This window comes from Drosophila virilis, chromosome 4 (genome assembly GCF_030788295.1).
Source record: "Drosophila virilis strain 15010-1051.87 chromosome 4, Dvir_AGI_RSII-ME, whole genome shotgun sequence".
Taxonomy (NCBI): domain Eukaryota; kingdom Metazoa; phylum Arthropoda; class Insecta; order Diptera; family Drosophilidae; genus Drosophila; species Drosophila virilis.
Window position 1 is genome coordinate 25,681,067 of NC_091546.1, and position 19,153 is coordinate 25,700,219.

The following is a 19,153-nucleotide window of genomic DNA, read 5'->3' on the forward strand; positions in this document are numbered from 1 at the left end:
AGTCGGACTCTGCACAGCTCTAAGTAGGAACTACGTCTCCATTGCTTCAGACATAACATTTATCTAATTAATTTGCATTGAAAACAATTTAAAAATTGAGAAATATGCGGATGTATACTTGAAGGCAACAAACAGCACAAATTAACTAATTCCCATTTTTGGTATAACAAAATTGAAATAAATAAAAATAGTCTTCGGCACGCAGAACATCAAATACCCTTTCGGCTATCGAAAGCTTGATTTCCTTCAGATATTTAAGGAGAATAGTTGACCTACAATATGTTAAAAAACTTAAGAATTTTCCATAATAAACAACTTGTTTTCTTTTCTTGACGTTTCTATGTAAAGTTTCATGAGGCACACTTTGCGTTATAGATGGTATTCCGTGACAATAAAAAAATGCCAACGGCAAGGGTATAAAAATAAAGAAACCTTGAATACATTCGAAAGAGCGAGTGTAGCTAAGCCACATACATTTCACAAAACGCCACCGACAGTGTAAACACACTCCGGCAGAGCAAACACTCGAACGCATTCGTTGCACCTGAAGTGAGATTAAATAAAACTGCAGCAAGAAAATTGAAATGAAAATTCAGCAAGAAGGCAAACAAATTCGAGACAACTTATGGTGTTTCTCTCCCGCAAGTAGCGACTGCCAAAAATATTTCATTTATATACCTATATATATATATAAGTATATATATATATAGATAAAAACCCGTTTGTATACCTACGTATCACTGTGTTCATATGCTGAGTGACTGGCGTTCACCAGCCCCAATCCCGCCCACTAACTCATCGCTCCTTGCTGCTTGTAGGCAACTCAACTTTGATGAGTTTGCAAAGTAAAGCATTTCTGGGTCTGAATCCGGTACAGCACAAAACTTACCTCTGCCACTTGGCTTCAATGCAGCAACCGCAGCAGCAGCAGCAGCAGCATCCCCCTTCGCGTGCAGTCGACTATATTTGAAATTATGATTAAAATAACCAAAATGATGAGCCGGATAACGAGTAAAGCGTGGAAAAGTTAAGAGCAGTTGTAGTTGTGGCTGAGAACAGAATATCGCAGCGGATGGAGTTGTATTTGTTTATGGGGAAATCTCTTTTTCCCTTTCTAATGAGTCCCATATATGCTTAAGTATATTATCCGCAAGGAATGTTTGCTTAGACAAGATTATAAATTTCTTAATTACCTCCAATTAACATGCAATATGTAGAAGACCTTTATTTTATACTGTCTTCACAAATTAAGACAGAGTTTAATGGTACTCTTTAGAAATAAAGATAAAGAATGTTATTTTGGCTTCATATCAAATGATCACAACAATCTCCTTTGAGAACGAGCTAAAGTCCTTAAACTTGGCAAATAGCTCTATTGATTACTTTCTTGAAAAATTACTTTTATTTTCTATTTATTTAATTTAAATCGGTTTTTGTATTGTAATTATCATAACTTTCTTAAGTATCATTATCTATAATTATTATTATTAATTGAATTATTGTCATTAGTACTGTCTACTTAAGGTTTGAGGGCTAACATTTAAGCAGAGAATAGAGCGCCGATTGGTATCTAATCTAGCCAGTAGCTGTCAACAATTAAAAGTAGACCTAATTTAGAAAAACAGCTCGCGCGTTGCGCCGGCTATAATGGGAGGATCCCAGCACAGAGCCCATTGCAAATCCCCGGGCGCCATCAAATGAACACGCAACAAAGGCAACTGCCGTTGCAGTGGGATAAAGAACATGGCATGCTGCTAGGCATTTCATTAATTTTACTTCATTTTTGTGCTTTTGTAATCCAGAGACCGGCGACGAGGACGTCTGCAAATGGCTGTGCGAGGCGATGGGGCAGCAAGAGGGCCAGCCAGAGGAGACAGCAGCTCCGCAGGCGTCGCATATCAGCCGGAAGCGCGCGTTGTTTGGTAATTTCCTTAACGGAAGCGCATGCAGTTGCCCGTCCAGGATCGAGAACAGGCCGCAGTATGCAGGCTGTCTGCCAGCTTGGTGTCTCCTGGTCTGCTTGGCTGTTACACGCTGGTCAGACGTACATACGAGAATATAGCTCACAAATTTGTTGGGAAATTTCCGCAGCCAAGAAAAGGACGACTTGGTGTACGGGCAGCGCCTTTAAAGGCGTCGCATTGCCCCTAGGACCTGCCCACATACTATTTCCAATTGATTAAGCACTTTGGCCAGCAAAACCGCAAAAGCAAAGTAAACGACTGCCCGGCTGAACCCAACCCATTCGGATCTTGAGCGCCGCAAAAAAAAAAAAAACAGTGCATGAATCGAATCAAATCGAATCAAAGCGAACCGAATCGAATCGATTCGAAGCGAATCGTCCAGTTACCAAATGCAACGAAATGTGAAACACACCGATGTCCGGTTGTCCCCTTGTGGCTGGGCTGGGCTGGGTTCACGCCATGCCTCGACGCTTTAACTGTATTGGCCGGATCAGAGCAAGCCTGGGCCTGGGACTGGGCCACTCCACGAGACTCTCCACTCGAATCGCAACTTAAAATGCACTTTTGGGGGCTTTTTCATTTAGTGCGCCATAAATTAGGCAGCCGAGTTTTTGCAGCTCCGGCAAAGGGCGAAAACGCAGAGCAGCGACATTTTGCACAGACGGCCAAAACCCAATTCCTGGCAAGGCAATTAATCTAAGCCTGGGTCACGTCGACGCCAGCTAAGTTAAAGATTCAAGAGTCACACGACACATTGAAAAAAATGATAGCTCTTCGATTTATAATTGGCGCAGACTGACATTTGAAATAATATAAATTTACAATACTAGACTAATTTAATTAGATTCAAAAACGATATTTACTTAGCTAAGATTGAGAAACTAGGTTCGACGCCCTGATAAAGACAACATCCGTAAGGCATTACAGCAATGGCTTAGCCGAACCGCATGATAGCTAATTTCTTTTTTTGGAAATCTATGAGTTAATAATAATAAAAAACCAACTTTAGCCACGGCTTCATCTTTTGGGTGTGCGACCTTAAATTGCTGCGCCGGAAACACAATTAAGCTGAGTGCTGGACACATGTCCAACTTAAGCCACAAAAGTTGTTTTAAATTGCTGCACAGCGGCCCAAGTTTACAAAGCGCAGGACTACGGAAGATTCGAGTCGGAGACGGAGTCGGAGACGTTTGCCATATAAATTCAATAGCCATGGCAATAAGTGCATTAGCAGCATATTTCACAGATTGGCAGACACGTCGCTCGGCGGCCACCATGGCAAGGCGACCAGAAGGATGGGCAGTCAAAGGGGCTGGGTGGAGCAACCGGGCAACCGCCAGACAACGGGCCAGACAGTTGCTCGACCAAAAGTAAGCCACAAATTGCATGAGATCATAAATATTTCAAGCATAAAGTACAAAATATGCAAAAGTTTTCTTTCTATTTTCTTATGCGCTTTCCAGTTGCCAGTTGCCAGTTGCCAGTTGCCCCGCTGCAGCTTCCTTTTATGCCCGAGATAGTAGCACGAACTAACGTCAAACGAAATAAGAAAAATATATTGCTAAATTCTCGCACAGGAAACACCAACAGCAGCAGCAGCAGCCGGCGGGTGGACCAGGACCTTTTCACAGCCCGGACTTGGCAGCACGTGCACGCCAAATGGCAAACGGAAGTTCAAAAGCGTAAAGAGCATGTAACGATGCCAACGGCAACGGCAACGGCAACGGGCCAACAACTGCCATGGTATTGGCCGAGATGCGCTTCTGTGTATGGTCAGCCGATTGTGGCAACAAATTGCAATAAGCAATTTTTCAATTTTCAATTTAGACGCCATCGACGAGGGCGGACAGCAACATGCAAAGCAGCCAAACCTGCAACTGGTCATAATTCAGAGACAGATCCGTTTACGTCCGACCGGAGTCGTAGGATGGCAGATTCACGGCAAACCGGTAAACGCTGCGACAAGACAAATGTCTGCCCAAAAAAAAAGATTCCGTCAGTTGACACACTGCCGTCCCCGGACCCGGACACACAATTAATAAGTAATCTACACGATTTACCTATATCCCACGGCGAAAGCAAATGGTCAGCCTTTGGGCCTGGCTCTCGGAATGCACGATGTGGATCGTTTGGATAAGTTACTTAAGAGATTATAGGCGAACTGGATATAATTATTGAAATGTCATCGTCATATATGTTACTATAGTTTCCAACTTTATTTTTGTAATTATTTGTTGACTTTTAATAAATAAATAAATAAAATAAATGTTGCTATTATTATTGGTATTGCTTATTTGAGGCTTATGTATATGGGATATACTTTCGTATATTTATATGTAATAAATTGTTTATAAACATGTAAGTTTAACTGAAATGCGAGCTCTAAGGAGTAAGTTAACGTAACAGCTCGTAAGCTTGATACGCTCCAGTTTTCATTTTTCGCCAACGTTGCACAGCCACCAAGACGCCCAGGCAAAACCACATGATCAGCACCACAATGGAGTAATTGGAAAGGGCAGACTGTTCCGTGCCATCGGAGTTCTTCAGCAGAAAGACCATATTGTGAAAATTGTGCTCGCATTGCTTGCAGCCGTCGAACTTGACGTCCACAAAGTCATCCTCGTAGGGTTCGCCGAAGAAGGGGAATTGACCACGCACCACCAGCACCAGGCCGAGCAAGGGTATCAGCGGGCGGCAGCGAAACATATTTAAAATTCAATTAAATTCAAATTAATCCAATAAAAGCCACTTGCGTTCAATTAAACAATTCATTTATATGTGAACACGGGACACAAGCGCTGGTCCGCTTTTATAGCTGTCTGTGTGTGGTTATTTGAGTCGATCGGGCCTATTACTAGAAATTGTGGTTTGTTCCAGAACATATTTGTCGCCATCGTGAGACTATAAACTTTCCACAAAGTGAAAACTACACTTCTGCTAAAGGAACTGAGTCTGGGTTATTTTACAGCTTTAAACTGAAAGCCCACCATAGTCAATCAATGCACATTTTGCAATAGGTAGTATAATTTAATCACAAAACAGTTTATACTTTAAGAAGGCATGCCTTGTATTTCTCTATTAGTTTTCTACTATTCTTATTTTTATGACTCTTCTACTATGTATAAGAAAAATCGAAGCATAACCAGAATACTATATCATATAGCTTCAAAAAGAATAAGCTGTCGAAATTCAAGTTTTTATCAGATTAAATCTAGACATATTTCTTACACATGCGACATGTACGTAAGCATATATTATAAAAGGACACATTGTCAAAATTGAGGTTTTTATCAGATTAAACCTAGAATATGTCTAGATCTGTCACATCTTTCACATATTGTATATGGCAACTATTTTATCTTGTCGTATATTCTGGACATATATTCTTTAAATTTTTTTTTTTTTAATTAGGAACCAAAGTAACATATGAATTAAAGCTACCAAATCAATTTCTTTAACGATTAAAAATGTTTACATTTAATCAGTTTTCTATCCAAAGTTGAATTATTGCAGAAAAGCTTTTAAGAGTATAAGAAAGTAATGTAGCTTTTTGACTAATTGACTTTTGCATCTAACATACGCTTAAAATAATTTTTAAAATAAAATTAAACGAATATCTTTTGCATGGTAATTTAACGGCATATAGCATTTTACTCCATTTCTGCTCGTCTACACCATATACTGTCTTATGTCCTGGTCACGTTCCCTGAGCGTATGATCTATCCAGCGCCGGTAGAACTTCACGTTTGAGTAGATGCCCAAGAGTTGGGGGCCATCGCAACGGGTCGCCCGTGCCAGCAGCCCGGCGAGCACGAAGCGATCATCGCTGCCGGCGAGCGGGCACATTAGGGGAATGGCGCCCATGTCGCTGCACACAAAGTCGTCCTTGTCGCCGCCAGTGCAGAGCAGCGTATCGTTGAGCGCAAAGCGACGGCCCAATATGGCCGGACGCAGTCTTACCGCGCACTGATCCCGCGGCAGGACGTAGAGCGGCCAACGTTTGGGCAGCGTCTCGTTCGCATTGAAGTCCGACCGCCGCCAGCCGGCCACGAAGCACTGGCTGAAGTTGTAGATTATGTGGGGCGGCGGCAGGCAAATCACCTGCACGTGTGGCGTTAACGAGAAGGATGCGTCCGGGTCCAGCAGGAGCAGCGCCAGATTATGGCCCGCCGGCGATTGTGTATAGTTTGGATGTAGCATCAGCTCAGTCACAGTCCGCTCTTGATGGGGCAATGGCTCAAGCTGAACCGCAGCATCCCATTCGCCGGCAACCAGACGCAGATCAGATGCCGTTTCGCCCTGGACACAGTGCGCCGCAGTTAACACCGCCAGCGGTGTGATGAGAACACCGCTGCAAAGATATCCATCTGCTCCGTAGATGGCCACTAGCCAGGGAAATTCGCCAAAGTTGGCCTTCTGCTTTTTATAGCCCATCGGGTTCAAATGGAACCAGAGATCCAAGCGCCCGCCGCATTGCTTAAGATGTCCCAAATAATCGTTATAGTTAATCTCGCTGGATGCTGAAAGCTATTAAATTAAACGTTTATATCGATTGGCATATTACTATTCCTCGTGATCTTTACCGTTTCGTTCACATTGCAGCACTTTTCCATATAGTGACAGTGCTGCTCGTCCAGGAGAGTGCGACTGCGGTCGGGATAAAAGTGGCCATCCACAAAAATACCCTCATTGCACAAATCGTAGGACACACAGTTCTTGTCTGGTGCACACGATTTGTAGCCGGATGTTTCCGCACGGCCGATAGCAGCCGGAAAGATCAATGTCAAGAGCATTCGAATTAAAAGATCCATATTGTTGACCTATGGCTGGGCACTCGGCGTGATCTAGAACTGCGCTGTGAATTGCTCCCGGGCTTTTATAGCCTCCGCCCAGACTCACAATAGGTCAGGTACAGTTTTGATTGAGTTAAATATAGCTTAAAGTTCTAAAAATAGTCCACTGTCCGGCAATCATAGCAATCGTCTGACAAATCAAAACAAAAGCTTCTCCAATGAAAAAAGTAAAGTTCTTGAGCATTATCAAGCAATTGGTCGTGGCCAAAGACCCTACATAAATAATTCCCAATTAAAAGTTTGGTCCTATATTAAATTGGTATTATAAGTAGTATAAGACTTCCAGCAGGAGTCGAAAGCCAACAAATATGATCTGTGGGTTTGTGCTAGATTGAGGCCAAATCCCTGTATTAAGAACTGAAAGTGACTTTCAAGCTCCTTGAACCCAGCTTTTAGTTCGAACCTTGCTTGATAAACTTTTTTTTCAAAATATGATCACAACTATTGAATTTAAACGCCTACCAAATTTGATCCCTAATCAAAATAATTCAAAATATTCTAATTTTTACCACAACTTAGCCATGTTTCGAAGAAGCTAAAATTTATCCAAACTTAAATGTAGCAACAAACTTAAAAATTGAGTTTATTAAGGGGCGTTTTAACTTTTTGTTTTGTTAGATTTTGGATCCTTTAAAAGGGTATTCAAAATCCCGCACAGCGACGGCAACTGGTCTTTCTTGTTTTTGTTTACTTTTGCAGCGACATCAACACGTATCCGTATCTATTACGGAGCATTAGTCGGCGAAGGCGGTGCAAGTTTTGCGTCATATCTTAATGCACAATCGTCGCTTAAGTGCACGTAAATTGAATAAAATTTCGACAAGTTTTAATACACAAGATGTGCATAGAGCATCGCAGACAGTTGGGCAACAGGCACACATACCGATGACAGTTGGGCCCGCCGGGTGCATGTGAATGCGGCTGTGAATACGTATACGAATACGAATACGGCTGCGAATGCGTTGGTGAATGCGAATGCTTCCATACAGTTCGATAGACACACAACTCAAGTGAGTGGTTGGATCTATACATATTTGTTGCACTCCAAGTGCTCCGGCTGCTTGTTTGACTGAGATTTACGCAACTTAAACAGATTGTCAACGGGAATTGTTGCCGTCGACAGGCGACAAGGATATTTGGCCTGGCCCCTAGAAACTGTCATCGTTGTCCTGCCATCATCCTATTTTATATTATGTTGTGCCTGCTGTTGTTATATAGAACTTAATTTGTTAAATCGTGTTCAAACACTTTTAACAGATGTTATCCTCAAGGAAATTAAATCTACCCCTAAGTTGTGATTTATGCAGTACATCACATCCATACGTACTGCTCATACGCCCGGCTTATTTGTTTTGGCCAACAGCTTGTGCCGAACATAACATATTTCCAATTAATATGAAAATTTATGATGTGCTACTGTGGAACGAATCGGAAGTTCATTTTCCATGATACTGGCAATATATTTTGTAAATTGAGTGCTGATTGCCGATTTCGAATACAAAAACAACAAAAAAAAAAACATACACATTCTCATTTCGTTATGGACGTAAAATATGCAAATGCTGCAAAAAATTGAAAAACATTTAAAATGCACACAAAAAAAATTATTCTCATATTAGCTTGTAAAACGTAGCAAGACGAAATAAGTAAATATATTGACATTTAATAAATAAATAAATGAAAACAAACCCGAAAATAAAAGATATTTTCCAATAGGTAATCCTCAGTAGCACACATAATAAATATTGCCTACAGATAATAAGGAGTACATTTGGCAAACTGAGGTACTTTTGCCTAAAAGTAGAGTTAAATCTATCTTGAAGATAAACAAATCAACATTCTTATTAACTCAACTCAACTAACAGGATTTCGAGCTTGTTTTTTTGAGTTTTAAGTTGAGCACCGCTTTGAGCTTAACCGAAAATCTCTCTCTTCACATAAAACAACTCAACTGCATTGCCAGTCCGCGCTCTTACTCTCTCTGTTGAGTATAAAAAGGCCTTCATTATGCTCAAAGAGCGCACTGTGAGTGGAGTGCAATGCAATCCTTTGAGCATTTAACTCTCTTCGCTGCAGTCGGCAAAGAGATATGAGTGCAGTTGCTGTCGCATTAAGCAGTTGTGAAGCAATCTCAAATAACAGTTTATTTAATAAAAATGTTAAAAAATTATAAATCAGGGCTAAGCTAATAGCGGGTCCCACTTCTTAGTGGGGGCTTTTCTAATTTTGTTGAGGTCTCAAATACCTCTCAGATATTAATGGCATATTATGTCAGCTAAAAGGGTGTTGGATTGGTTAAATATTCTGGATCTGTGCAATCGGGGAGTTAACTTGATTTTTTGTACACATATATTGATAAAACGGAACATTTATACCCGAAAATTTTAAAACGAACGAATACTATAAAGAAATTAGATTCTTTAGCAAAGATAAATACTTTGCATCAGTAAGTATTAAAGTATTTAATACATAAGAATATTAAAATTAAAAGCTAAAAACCCACAAATATTTTTAATAGCATCGTGTCCCTTTTCACAGTTAATCTCGACATTAGAGCCTACAGCTAAGCAGGAAGGGGTTAGTAGAGTTAGTAGTCTTCTTAAGTTAAAATTATTTTTTAGAATATACAATTGATAAAAAAAAAACAAAGAAAAAGGTGATTATTATTAAGTAGAAAGGATACGAGATAGTGTAGGGATATCGCCGACCCAGAGGAGGAAATTTATAGCCTGCCCGGCAAGCTATGCGCTTTATATGGCTTTTCACGCGGTTGTTGTTACTTAAAACAAAAGAAAAAGATTGACTTCGCTGAGAGTAGATGCAGATACATTTATGTTTTTGTATATATATATATATATATAAGCGTTTGTTCTGATTGACTGACTGACTGACTGATGGGGCCAAGGCACAGCCCCAAGGCGACAGAATTGAGAAGCTTTTACTTTTAGGAAAGCTTGCTCTTGGATGGAAAACAAGCACTAAGACATTTTGACGTTTTCCAAAATTCAACCTGCAGCAACACATAGAACTTTGCAAAACGAGACTTTGTGGCTAAGGTGTCGGGCTAGCAGGGGGAAGGTCCTGCAACAATTTTCAATTAAATTTTCTAACACATTTGTTATTCTTCACAAAGCAAAGTCAATATTAAAAAAAAAAACGAAATGGCAAATGAAAGATAGAGTTAACAATAATAGATTAATTTTATCCTTTGTTTTGTCCAAATGCGTTTTTGGCAAGCCCGAAAATATTCGATTCGGCACATTCCACCCGAGGCCTACGGTTCGAGGCCGCGAGAGAGTAGAATACTAAACTTTTTAAATTGATACTAAAGAAATAAAAATGTGTTTAAATGAATTCAAACAGAATTGTTTTTCTTTGTTCAATTGAGACCAGACAATTTATATGAAGGAAATTTAATAAGACAAATGAGAGCAGCAATGAGTTCCCCTCAGCAACAGATACATTTTGTTTTGGACCTTAAATGAAAGAATCGAGGTAAAATCTCAATGGACATGACAGTTTTGTATTATTTTTTTTATTCCTATATTCCAATCAATATAATTAGATAAATTACAATAATTTACAAATTAATTAAAGTGTAAATTTTCACAGTTAATTTATTTTTTTGTATCAGCAATCGTTTGCAAGAGTTTAATAATGAATTATGAATTTTAAATACTTGCATAACATTATTCAGCATGGACTTCAACTTCTGTTTAAGTTGATCTGAATTTAGTGCAATTTAATAATAAAATCAACAATGATTCATTGTATAAATTATTTATATATTATATATTTATATATCTATCTATAACAGTGCAAGAAATCCGTTTGGCCTTTTACTTATGACTTGACCTCTAGATCAGTTTGCCATTTTAATCTGGCAACAATTTTAACGAGTTTTGGATGTTTTGTTCATCCTTTCACCCACTTACCGTCCGATCAGTTTCAAAATCATTTTCAAAGATTTTTGGGAGTACTTATTTTATACGTTCCGCGGGCAATGCCGGTGTATAACCTTGGTATTACGAATCGTATTTAGAAATATTATATTATATATTTCTAATACAAGCAATCGGAAAAATTAAAACTCATATAAAAGTATCTTTGAGCCAACTGTCCAAAAGGGTATTTCTTCTTGATATTTCCGGAGATAGCTGTTGTCTTATTTTATTCTCCAATATGACAACTTCTTGGGACAACTTTGAGCATTAGAATCAATTTCCGAAGAAGAAAATTACGCGATATTCTTACAGATTACCACCTATAAAATGAAGGTCAAAATACATTATATTCACTTTACTTTTATTCCATTTTAGATATGAATTCAAAATGTGTTGCATATTGAACATTTAAAAATAGTCTACAAGCAAAATATTATATGAAAACAAAATAAGCATACTATTAATGTAAAAATATCCGATGCACATTTATTGTATTAACTATGCAAGTTATATGCCTTATTTTCATCCATCGGACTGGGCTAACGAGAACAGAACCCCTCGAAGTTCTCAGTGCAAGGCTAGTGCGGCACTTCTGGGTCTGGCTCCCAATCGCTCAATCCATTCCATTCATTCTTCCATCCAGTCCAGCCCCAGCCAATTTACGCAACGTCACAGCGTATCGTTGAACAATCGCTTGGCCTTCTTGTAGTTGGGATTGATGGGTCCGGGTAAAACATGCGGCTTAAGGACGCTTTTGCCGGGCTGGCGATTCGCGTCGTATGGCAGCTGTGGCGATAGCTTCAACTGTCTATAGTAGTCACTTTTGGGATAGGCGCTGTTGCACTTCGTCATAATTCGCACCCGTTTGCTGCCACTTCCCAATTGGGGCGATGCAAACTTATGGCGCTGTGCTGGGGTTTTGGGCGTGTCCTGGGCGGCTAGTGGATTGATCAACAGCTTGCTGTTGGCCTGTTTCAGTTGCAATTTTCGCGAGGGAACAAAGTAATCCTTTTCACCATCTTGTAATGGCTCATTCCAGCCGTTACTTGGCTTAGGAGTAGATTCGGCTGGCTCCGTTTCAGTTAACGTTGTTGACTCCTGTTCGGGTCGAGCAGCTTTTGTCTGCTCCTTAATCGGCTGCTTGGACTGTGCCTTGAGCTGCTGATCGGTCTCGTCCTTGGGCTGTTCCTTAGTCTGTTGCTTGGGCTGATGTTTGGACTTTTGCTTAGGCTCCTCAGCTTTCTCTTTTGATTGCTGTTTTACCTTCTCCGTCTCCTGCTTACTTGTCTTGGGATTTGACTCCTCGTCATTTGCGTCCACATCCTCGACTACCCAGGCATTGTTTATGCTTGAACGCACCTTCTCATTACGCTGAACTTGCTTCTGGAGTTTTGGCGACAGTGCCTTGCTTATGACCTGGTCGAAGTTCTCCTCATCGACCTCTTCAAAGTTAATGGACTTAAGAAGGCGCTTCCGCTTTGACTTGCTGAGTTTTTTGAGTTTCCGCCCGGTGCCGAAATTTGATTCCTCAAACTCATCCGCCTCTGCGATCTTCTGCTCCACGAGCTCAGACAGTGTGGTGCCTTCAGGCTTGGGCATATTACGCACACCCAAAGGAAATTCACCGCTCGCATATGTCTCAAAGACGTGCAACAGCTTGCGCAGTCCCTTACGCCGCTTGCCGTTGTATTCCTCGGTGCGAAGCAATGTCTGTAACTCGTCCAGCACACAATCAGCATTTAGCGGTAGTTCAGGCATAAGCACATCCACATTTCCCGCACGTGGATCAAGCGATGTGACCTCTTGCTGTTGCTCTTCTTCTTCCTCCTCTTCTTCTTCATCGAAGCCTGAGTCCATCTTTTCGACATCGTCTATAGAGGCGCTGGGAAAACCCATTTCCTTCCATGCCTTGTACTTCTCGCTGTACTCGCGACCCAATTCACTCTGATAAAGCAAATGGTAGAGTACCCGCGTGCGGCACTGAGCCACTAGCTTGGCGTCCCGCTGTGTGCCCACATAGTGTACAAAAGGCCGCAGGAAAAGATTTACCTGTTCGGCGGTGATTTCTTCATTGGCAGCCTTTGCCAGCTCTTCGAAGAACACATCCATGTAATGCATGGTGAGCCCTCGGGATTTTGGCTGCTCTGCTAGCACCGATTGCTGCATGCTGACATTGAATGCCTGTATTAAATCCGCCGACCATTTGTGCTTCTTTAGCAAACGCAGCATGTAGCGTAGCATGCGACGTACAAGCATCAGAAATTTATCCATGCGCCACTGATCGATTCCGAACCACTCCTGGCACATGGTGCGCATGAAGGCGCTGAAATAGGCCAGGCTGCAGGCAGTATTGCCGCCAAAGCTGTCTACCATTTGGGCCAGCTGTTCGGCCAGCTCCTCTTGGACCAGCGGCTTGTCTGACATCCAAACGTTGTAGTATAGCCCTTTCCAAATGCGCATGAAATCGTCCTCAGTGAAGGGAAAGGAGCTGACCGCCCGCAACTGAAACCATTTTCGCAGCTTCCGGATCTGACGATTTCGCTTTGTTAAGTCATTGCATGCCAGTGCACGCACTATTTTCACCTCCTGAGCAATCACCAGCAACTCTTTCGGCACTTTTGGCTGTGAAGCGCCGCCATCTTCGATTTCATCTCCTTTGTCAATGGCAGCCACCTGTGCGCTGCGCTTTATAGGCCTTTTTCTCGTGACCATCATTGATTATACTAAAACAACTGCAATTTTTTTCCAAATTGCTCTGGTATGTATTGAAAGCGGTTGCTACGAGAGAGGAGGGCGCACGTGTTGTGCGGCCTGGTATAAATCGATTAATATTTGATGCTATGTTCGCCACGTTTTCCAACACTTGTCGAGTTGCATGTGGTCAATATAATTGACGCTAACAGATTACGCTCTACATGCGATTCGTTTTTCGATTGTAAACTGTGACGTCAAGAGTGAATAATAGTTATGGTTATAACTCCTGTGAATTGTAAAAAAAAATGTGAATCAGAATCCATAACTTTCGAGTTTTTAAATACAAAGGAGCTAACATAATATTGTGATCTTTTTAATTTATTTGTTTTAATTTTATATGAATCAGTAAAATTTGGTTGCGCATGTCGTTACCTTAACACGTTTTTGGGTGTAATCTTCTAGTTTCGATATTTTTGTAAATGCATAATCATATATATCGTAAAAAATTTGTAATGTTAAATTTATAATATAGTTTTAATACAATTTAACGGAAACACGTCGATTCGTTGTTCATTTACAAAAAATTTTATTATTCAGATTAGTACCGGCTTTTAATACTAAATTTAAATAACGTTGCTGGGCATCACTTTTTCCCAGCTGACATTCTAAATAGCAATTTCCACAAAATTGGCTTTAAAATTACTAAACTATTATCTTTGAAATGCCTGTGGTAACTGTAGAAACCTCCGAAGAATATCAGAAATATATTAGCGCCGATAAAACGACCGTTGCGCTATTTGGCGCCGACTGGGCCGAGCAATGTGCTCAGGTAAACGACGTGCTCAGCGAGCTGGCCAGCATTGTGGGCGATAAGTTGCAATTCATTACGCTGAATGCCGAAAAGTTCCCTGAGATATCAATGAAACATCAGGTGAGACTTTGTGCACCTTTAATGTCAGACTAAATCAACAAAACTGTCTTGCCAGATCGAGGCTGTCCCAACTGTTATATTCTTCACCAAGGGTTCCGCTGTGGACCGCGTAGATGGCGTGGATGTTGCTGCAATAAGCAGCAAGTCCAAAAAGTTAGCCGAAAGTGCGAGCAGTTCTGCATCGACAGGACAAACTCTGGAGGAGCGTTTGACGGCGCTTATTAACAAGGCGCCGCTTATGATATTCATGAAGGGGGATCGAAATGCTCCGCGCTGTGGCTTTTCCAAGCAGCTTATTGCTATTGTTAACGAGACAAAGTATGTACATTTAACGGAATTATGTACAAAATATTTATTACTATACAACATTTTTAGTTTGCCGTATGAAACTTTTGACATTCTCTCGGATGAGGAAGTTCGTCAGGGCTTGAAGACCTTCTCAGACTGGCCCACATATCCACAGGTTTATGTGAAGGGCGAACTTATCGGTGGATTGGACATCATCAAGGAACTCTTAGCCAACAACGAGCTGGAAGCTTCGCTTAAGGGCTAAGCTAAACGAATAAATGAACAAACATCGCTTCTCACAAACCAATAATGTCCAACTTTTATAAGCAAAAATAAACGAAAACATAAATTTTTTGAGAAAGCAGACAATTATTGCAATACATTTAACAGCTATTAATCTAGCACTAAAATGATTTATAATTTTATTATATGTTCGTTTACTTTTATTGCCAAGTGTATTCCAAATGTCTGTAGATGTGTATGCTGCTTAAACATTTTCGGTATGCAACACTGCTACAATGATGCTTGGCAGCACTGACAAATGACTATCAGCTGGTAGAAGCGACTTGCAATTAGTTCTAGGAGATAAAAATTGTTTAAATTTGAGATTAACAAAATATGGCTGAAGCCAATGCTGCTGCAACAACTAACGGCGAGGAGAAAAAGCTATCCGACATATTTTTAAGTGGCTGGAATCTGCTTGACGAGCTTGAGGTCACCGAGCTACCCTTCAATGGCAGCGAATTTCAGGTGAGTGTAGACAAACGCATCTAAATTACAGATATATAAGAAATGATTATTTAGAATAAAGTGAAAACAGCAATGGAGTATTTTGAGCAAGCCACTGTGATTGTCAATCAAGTGAGCATGTTCAGTCCCAATGAGCTGATTGACGAGGTGTCCACGGATTCGCTGCCCTTTATGCTGTTGCCATACTTCCTGGGCAAGCTCAGCACGAAGATTAACAATCCAAATAGTACAGAAGCCATAGAGTTAGGTGAAGTCTATTTTAAAGATCATCTTCAACGCTGCCAGGAGTACGAGCTCTGCGAAGCGCCCAGGAGCAAAACGCAGCAGGACAACAAAACGGATGCAGCGCAGCAGAGAAGCGAACAACGCGAATTAATAGAGGCGGCATACAATCGGAATGACAAAATCGCACAGTACCGCAAGATGAAGGACATTGACGAGTATATGTCCCGCATGCGTTATGCCGTTAAGAACAAGACCGCCGATGACGAAGTGCGTCGTGAATTCTTTTTGAAGTATTTGGATAAGAGCATCATGGATGCCAAGCAGGAGTTGGAGAGTCTGCGCATGATGAAAGAAATGGTTAAAATGCGTCTCGGACGCATGAAGGCTGGAGCACAGGCACAGTTGGAAAACTCAACTGCAGAGCAGCAGCCAAGAGCTCACGGCGGGCACAGTCACGGCCACGGACACAGCCATGGACATCATCACATAGAATCAAAGCCAAAACCGCTACAACCATTTATTATAACACGCAATGCCACACAGAAGGCAGTTTTTGGCTTGGGCTATCCTAGTGTGCCCATTATGACCGTGGACGAGTTTTATCAGCAACGCGTAGACGAAGGCATCTTCCCCGACGAGCAAAAAATGGCCAAAATAAATCAAGAAAAGGCGATTGCAGCCGCTCTGGACCCCAATGAGCAGGAAGACGAAGAAAATGCTGTTGTGGAACTCCAAGTGGAGAATGACGACCCAGAGTATTTGGCGCGCATGCGGCGCATGGACGAATACAAGGATGTGGTCCGTCGTGGTGATGGAAATCGTCATAATCGTAGTTAAACTAAATTCTCAACTAAAAATTAATCATGCATTAAAGTATTTTGTATTTTTTAAAAACAACCAATGTTTGCATCTTAATCCAAGTCATTGCAAATTTGAACCACCACATGATAAAAACAAAATTAAATGAAAATCGCAGTTTCAACTGCAAAGGCAAATGCACAAATTGAAAAATTAATAATAATTAAAGAAAAAAATAAAATTAATGGAAATTTATACAATAATAATTAAGATTTTATTTTCTGTTGAGTGTATTTCAATTCAATTGGGGTTCGTGCCCGCTAGATCTATATTGCTGTTTACAATTATTTAAATAATATAATTTAAGTGATTTAAAGGACCTTCACAAATAAAAAACTAAACATCCACATAACGATAGAAAAATTGACAGCAAATTGTTGCGAATATAATCTTATTTTACTTCCCGCCGTATTGCAATTTAAAAATAACGTATTTTTAAATATATTCCTGCTATGGGACTCTGATGAGTCCAAGTACATCTTCGAACACTTTGGTGACAAGTGTCACATAAAAGTATCGAATAGTGTTGGAAATATTATAAACTCTATTTGCATGCATGCACTTACACATGTATATACAAAGTTATGTATGCATGTGCCATGTATGTACATACATATGTATGTATAACAAACGCACACCAAGCTTACTTGCAAACTACAAATAATAATATAATCTGCTAACAGGTTGTGTTTGCTGCTTAAATTATTAGTCGCTTTTACTTCATTAGTTTAATAACAGTTGGCAATCAATTAATCGTGTATTAGTTATACAGATATGTATATTTATATATAAATACGAATATTTGTTAGGCAATTAAAATCTTGGCACACGCTACCTCCTAGCCTAATAATATAACAAAAATCAATTCAGGTAAACATTAATTAGATTTAGAAAAAATTAGAGCCCAAAAACTGGGGCTTGAGCCGAGTTGGGTTTTGGTATTTGTCCTATTGGTCCAAATTCCAAAAAAAAAAACAGTTTTAGTATTTTAATGAACGCATACGGTCACACTGTATTTCAACACCAACCAACAAGAACAACAACAATAAAAAGACAAGGCACTCGAAAAATTAACATTTCGTTAAGAGCACACCATCTGACACAAATTGAACAATTGAATTATAAACTAACCAAACGAAACGCTCGCAACGCAACGCAACGCACAACTAGGCAACGGGTATATGCTCGAATTTTAGAGCTGCAATTTGCAATTGGAAACATCGATACCATAGCAAGCACACGCACGGGTAATAAAAACAACAAGCACAAGCATGTCTGTCAGTGATTTCATTAAAGGTTTACCCATACACGATTCCAACAACTTTACACACCTGAGCAACGATCACGGCATACGAACGTCGCAAAAGCGCGCCTCTGTCTATTTACCCACAGAGGATGGGCAAGAACAAGCTCAACTGATTGTGATGGATAAGAGGTGTGTGCTACTTCGGTATCTCACACAGCAGTGGGACAAAAAGACACTACAACGGAAGCGAGAGCACGGCAACGATGGGAGCAGTAACAATACCAACAGCACCCCGAATGGCAACAATAGCAAAAAGCGCCCACGCTTAGACGCCAATGAGCTCAACTGAGGCAGCCACACACTCAAACATGCATAATTCACATCTGAACTCTGTGGAGAGCAAACACTACCATAAAACATTAAGATATATCCCATTTATGTTTAAAATAAATACGCTAGAAAGTAACTAACTAGAACCGTATATTATATTGGTTGGCGAATTGTTCGATCAGATAATGAATCAGCCCATCAGCATATACATTTTCGAATATGTCGTAAATTCTCATCATTTCAAATAATAGATTTCTATTAACAGCCAATGTATGCTCGTGTTTGCCCAATGGTTTTTTTTTTTACTTCAGAAACAAATATTGGGTTTGACTACATTATTTAAAGCTAGTTTAATGGTGTCCCAAATCCTTGGGATCCGGCTTGCCATATTGCTTCTCCCACCAGACCACAAATTCTTTCTTGCGTTGTTCACGTTTGGCAAAATACTCTGGATATTGCGCCTTCTCCAGCGGATGCCAGTAGTCCAGCAGCCAATCTGGTGGGATGACCTCACGCTCATACGCACAACCGCCAGCACTATTAGCAACTGCAATAAAGAATATTAATCTTTGATTTTACAAGCTTTTAATTGATGGCATTATTCGACTTACAGTTTCTTGGCTGGTAATGTTTCGTCTCAAAGAGTTCCTTTTGGCCGCAGGCTAGCAGGCGCATACCCTCTGCCAGATCCTTGTTCCGATTCTCATCAAAGCGTGCACGCATCTGCACCGCCCGATAACGGAACACTTCACTATTACCATGGATTTGGAATGAAGATGCACACAATTTATTATATAATCAAGCGGTTTGCTATTAAGGTGCAGCGTACACTTACCGACGATCATACCATGCCTCCAGATTGCGCACAGCTCGCTTGTACAAGCTGCACACCTGGCGTTTGTGTGACACAATAGCCAAGGGAACTTGGGCCATGTTTAGTTGCTCAGGTTGTGCAAAATCTGGATTATGCTTATTGAAAACAACAACAATATCTGATGAGAACTGTCAAATGTCGTGTGCTGCACAACGACGAGTTTGAAATGTTTTCCAACACTGTAATACAGTGATGC

At 40.6% G+C, this 19,153-nt stretch overlaps 6 protein-coding genes across 6 annotated transcripts; 3 read left to right on the forward strand and 3 right to left on the reverse strand.

Annotated features, from left to right (window-relative positions):
* Positions 1–5,469: 5,469 nt before the first annotated feature.
* Positions 5,470–6,801, reverse strand: LOC6634328 (phenoloxidase-activating factor 2). Its single transcript, XM_002057645.4, has 2 exons — positions 6,548–6,801; positions 5,470–6,491 (listed from the first exon to the last, which is right to left on the reverse strand). Exons 1-2 carry the CDS (start codon positions 6,773–6,775, stop codon positions 5,634–5,636), a joined length of 1,086 nt encoding a protein of 361 aa, XP_002057681.1. The 5' UTR covers positions 6,776–6,801; the 3' UTR covers positions 5,470–5,633.
* Positions 6,802–11,105: 4,304 nt separating this feature from the next.
* Positions 11,106–13,581, reverse strand: Nnp-1 (Ribosomal RNA processing protein 1 homolog Nnp-1). The gene has a single exon (XM_002057644.4). It carries the CDS (start codon positions 13,474–13,476, stop codon positions 11,431–11,433), a length of 2,046 nt encoding a protein of 681 aa, XP_002057680.2. The 5' UTR covers positions 13,477–13,581; the 3' UTR covers positions 11,106–11,430.
* Positions 13,582–14,061: 480 nt separating this feature from the next.
* Positions 14,062–15,035, forward strand: Grx3 (Glutaredoxin 3). Its single transcript, XM_002057643.4, has 3 exons — positions 14,062–14,386; positions 14,442–14,704; positions 14,762–15,035. Exons 1-3 carry the CDS (start codon positions 14,177–14,179, stop codon positions 14,937–14,939), a joined length of 651 nt encoding a protein of 216 aa, XP_002057679.1. The 5' UTR covers positions 14,062–14,176; the 3' UTR covers positions 14,940–15,035.
* Positions 15,036–15,201: 166 nt separating this feature from the next.
* Positions 15,202–16,546, forward strand: Tap42 (immunoglobulin binding protein Tap42). Its single transcript, XM_002057642.4, has 2 exons — positions 15,202–15,424; positions 15,479–16,546. The coding sequence occupies exons 1-2, from the start codon at positions 15,293–15,295 to the stop codon at positions 16,484–16,486; spliced, it is 1,140 nt and encodes a 379-aa protein (XP_002057678.1). The 5' UTR covers positions 15,202–15,292; the 3' UTR covers positions 16,487–16,546.
* Positions 16,547–17,516: 970 nt separating this feature from the next.
* Positions 17,517–18,219, forward strand: LOC6634324 (DET1- and DDB1-associated protein 1). The gene has a single exon (XM_002057641.4). The coding sequence runs from the start codon at positions 17,779–17,781 to the stop codon at positions 18,100–18,102; it is 324 nt and encodes a 107-aa protein (XP_002057677.1). The 5' UTR covers positions 17,517–17,778; the 3' UTR covers positions 18,103–18,219.
* A 135-nt stretch (positions 18,220–18,354) lies between these two features.
* ND-B22 (NADH dehydrogenase (ubiquinone) B22 subunit) lies at positions 18,355–19,080 on the reverse strand. Its single transcript, XM_002057640.4, has 3 exons — positions 18,919–19,080; positions 18,695–18,834; positions 18,355–18,630 (listed from the first exon to the last, which is right to left on the reverse strand). The coding sequence occupies exons 1-3, from the start codon at positions 19,014–19,016 to the stop codon at positions 18,434–18,436; spliced, it is 435 nt and encodes a 144-aa protein (XP_002057676.1). The 5' UTR covers positions 19,017–19,080; the 3' UTR covers positions 18,355–18,433.
* Between the last annotated feature and the right edge of the window lie 73 nt (positions 19,081–19,153).

Bases quoted from the DNA above. Each gene is read 5' to 3' on its own strand.
- LOC6634328 (XM_002057645.4), bottom strand. From the start codon at position 6,775: ATGGATCTTTTAATTCGAATGCTCTTGACATTGATCTTTCCGGCTGCT. The intron at 6,492-6,547 runs GTAAAGATCACG...TTAATTTAATAG, and splicing joins GCTGCAATGTGAACGAAACG to CTTTCAGCATCCAGCGAGAT.
- Nnp-1 (XM_002057644.4), bottom strand. From the start codon at position 13,476: ATGATGGTCACGAGAAAAAGGCCTATAAAGCGCAGCGCACAGGTGGCT.
- Grx3 (XM_002057643.4), top strand. From the start codon at position 14,177: ATGCCTGTGGTAACTGTAGAAACCTCCGAAGAATATCAGAAATATATT. The intron at 14,387-14,441 runs GTGAGACTTTGT...CTGTCTTGCCAG, and splicing joins AGATATCAATGAAACATCAG to ATCGAGGCTGTCCCAACTGT. The intron at 14,705-14,761 runs GTATGTACATTT...CAACATTTTTAG, and splicing joins GCTATTGTTAACGAGACAAA to TTTGCCGTATGAAACTTTTG.
- Tap42 (XM_002057642.4), top strand. From the start codon at position 15,293: ATGGCTGAAGCCAATGCTGCTGCAACAACTAACGGCGAGGAGAAAAAG. The intron at 15,425-15,478 runs GTGAGTGTAGAC...ATGATTATTTAG, and splicing joins TCAATGGCAGCGAATTTCAG to AATAAAGTGAAAACAGCAAT.
- LOC6634324 (XM_002057641.4), top strand. From the start codon at position 17,779: ATGTCTGTCAGTGATTTCATTAAAGGTTTACCCATACACGATTCCAAC.
- ND-B22 (XM_002057640.4), bottom strand. From the start codon at position 19,016: ATGGCCCAAGTTCCCTTGGCTATTGTGTCACACAAACGCCAGGTGTGC. The intron at 18,835-18,918 runs GTAAGTGTACGC...CCATGGTAATAG, and splicing joins GAGGCATGGTATGATCGTCG to TGAAGTGTTCCGTTATCGGG. The intron at 18,631-18,694 runs GTAAGTCGAATA...TCTTTATTGCAG, and splicing joins ACATTACCAGCCAAGAAACT to TTGCTAATAGTGCTGGCGGT.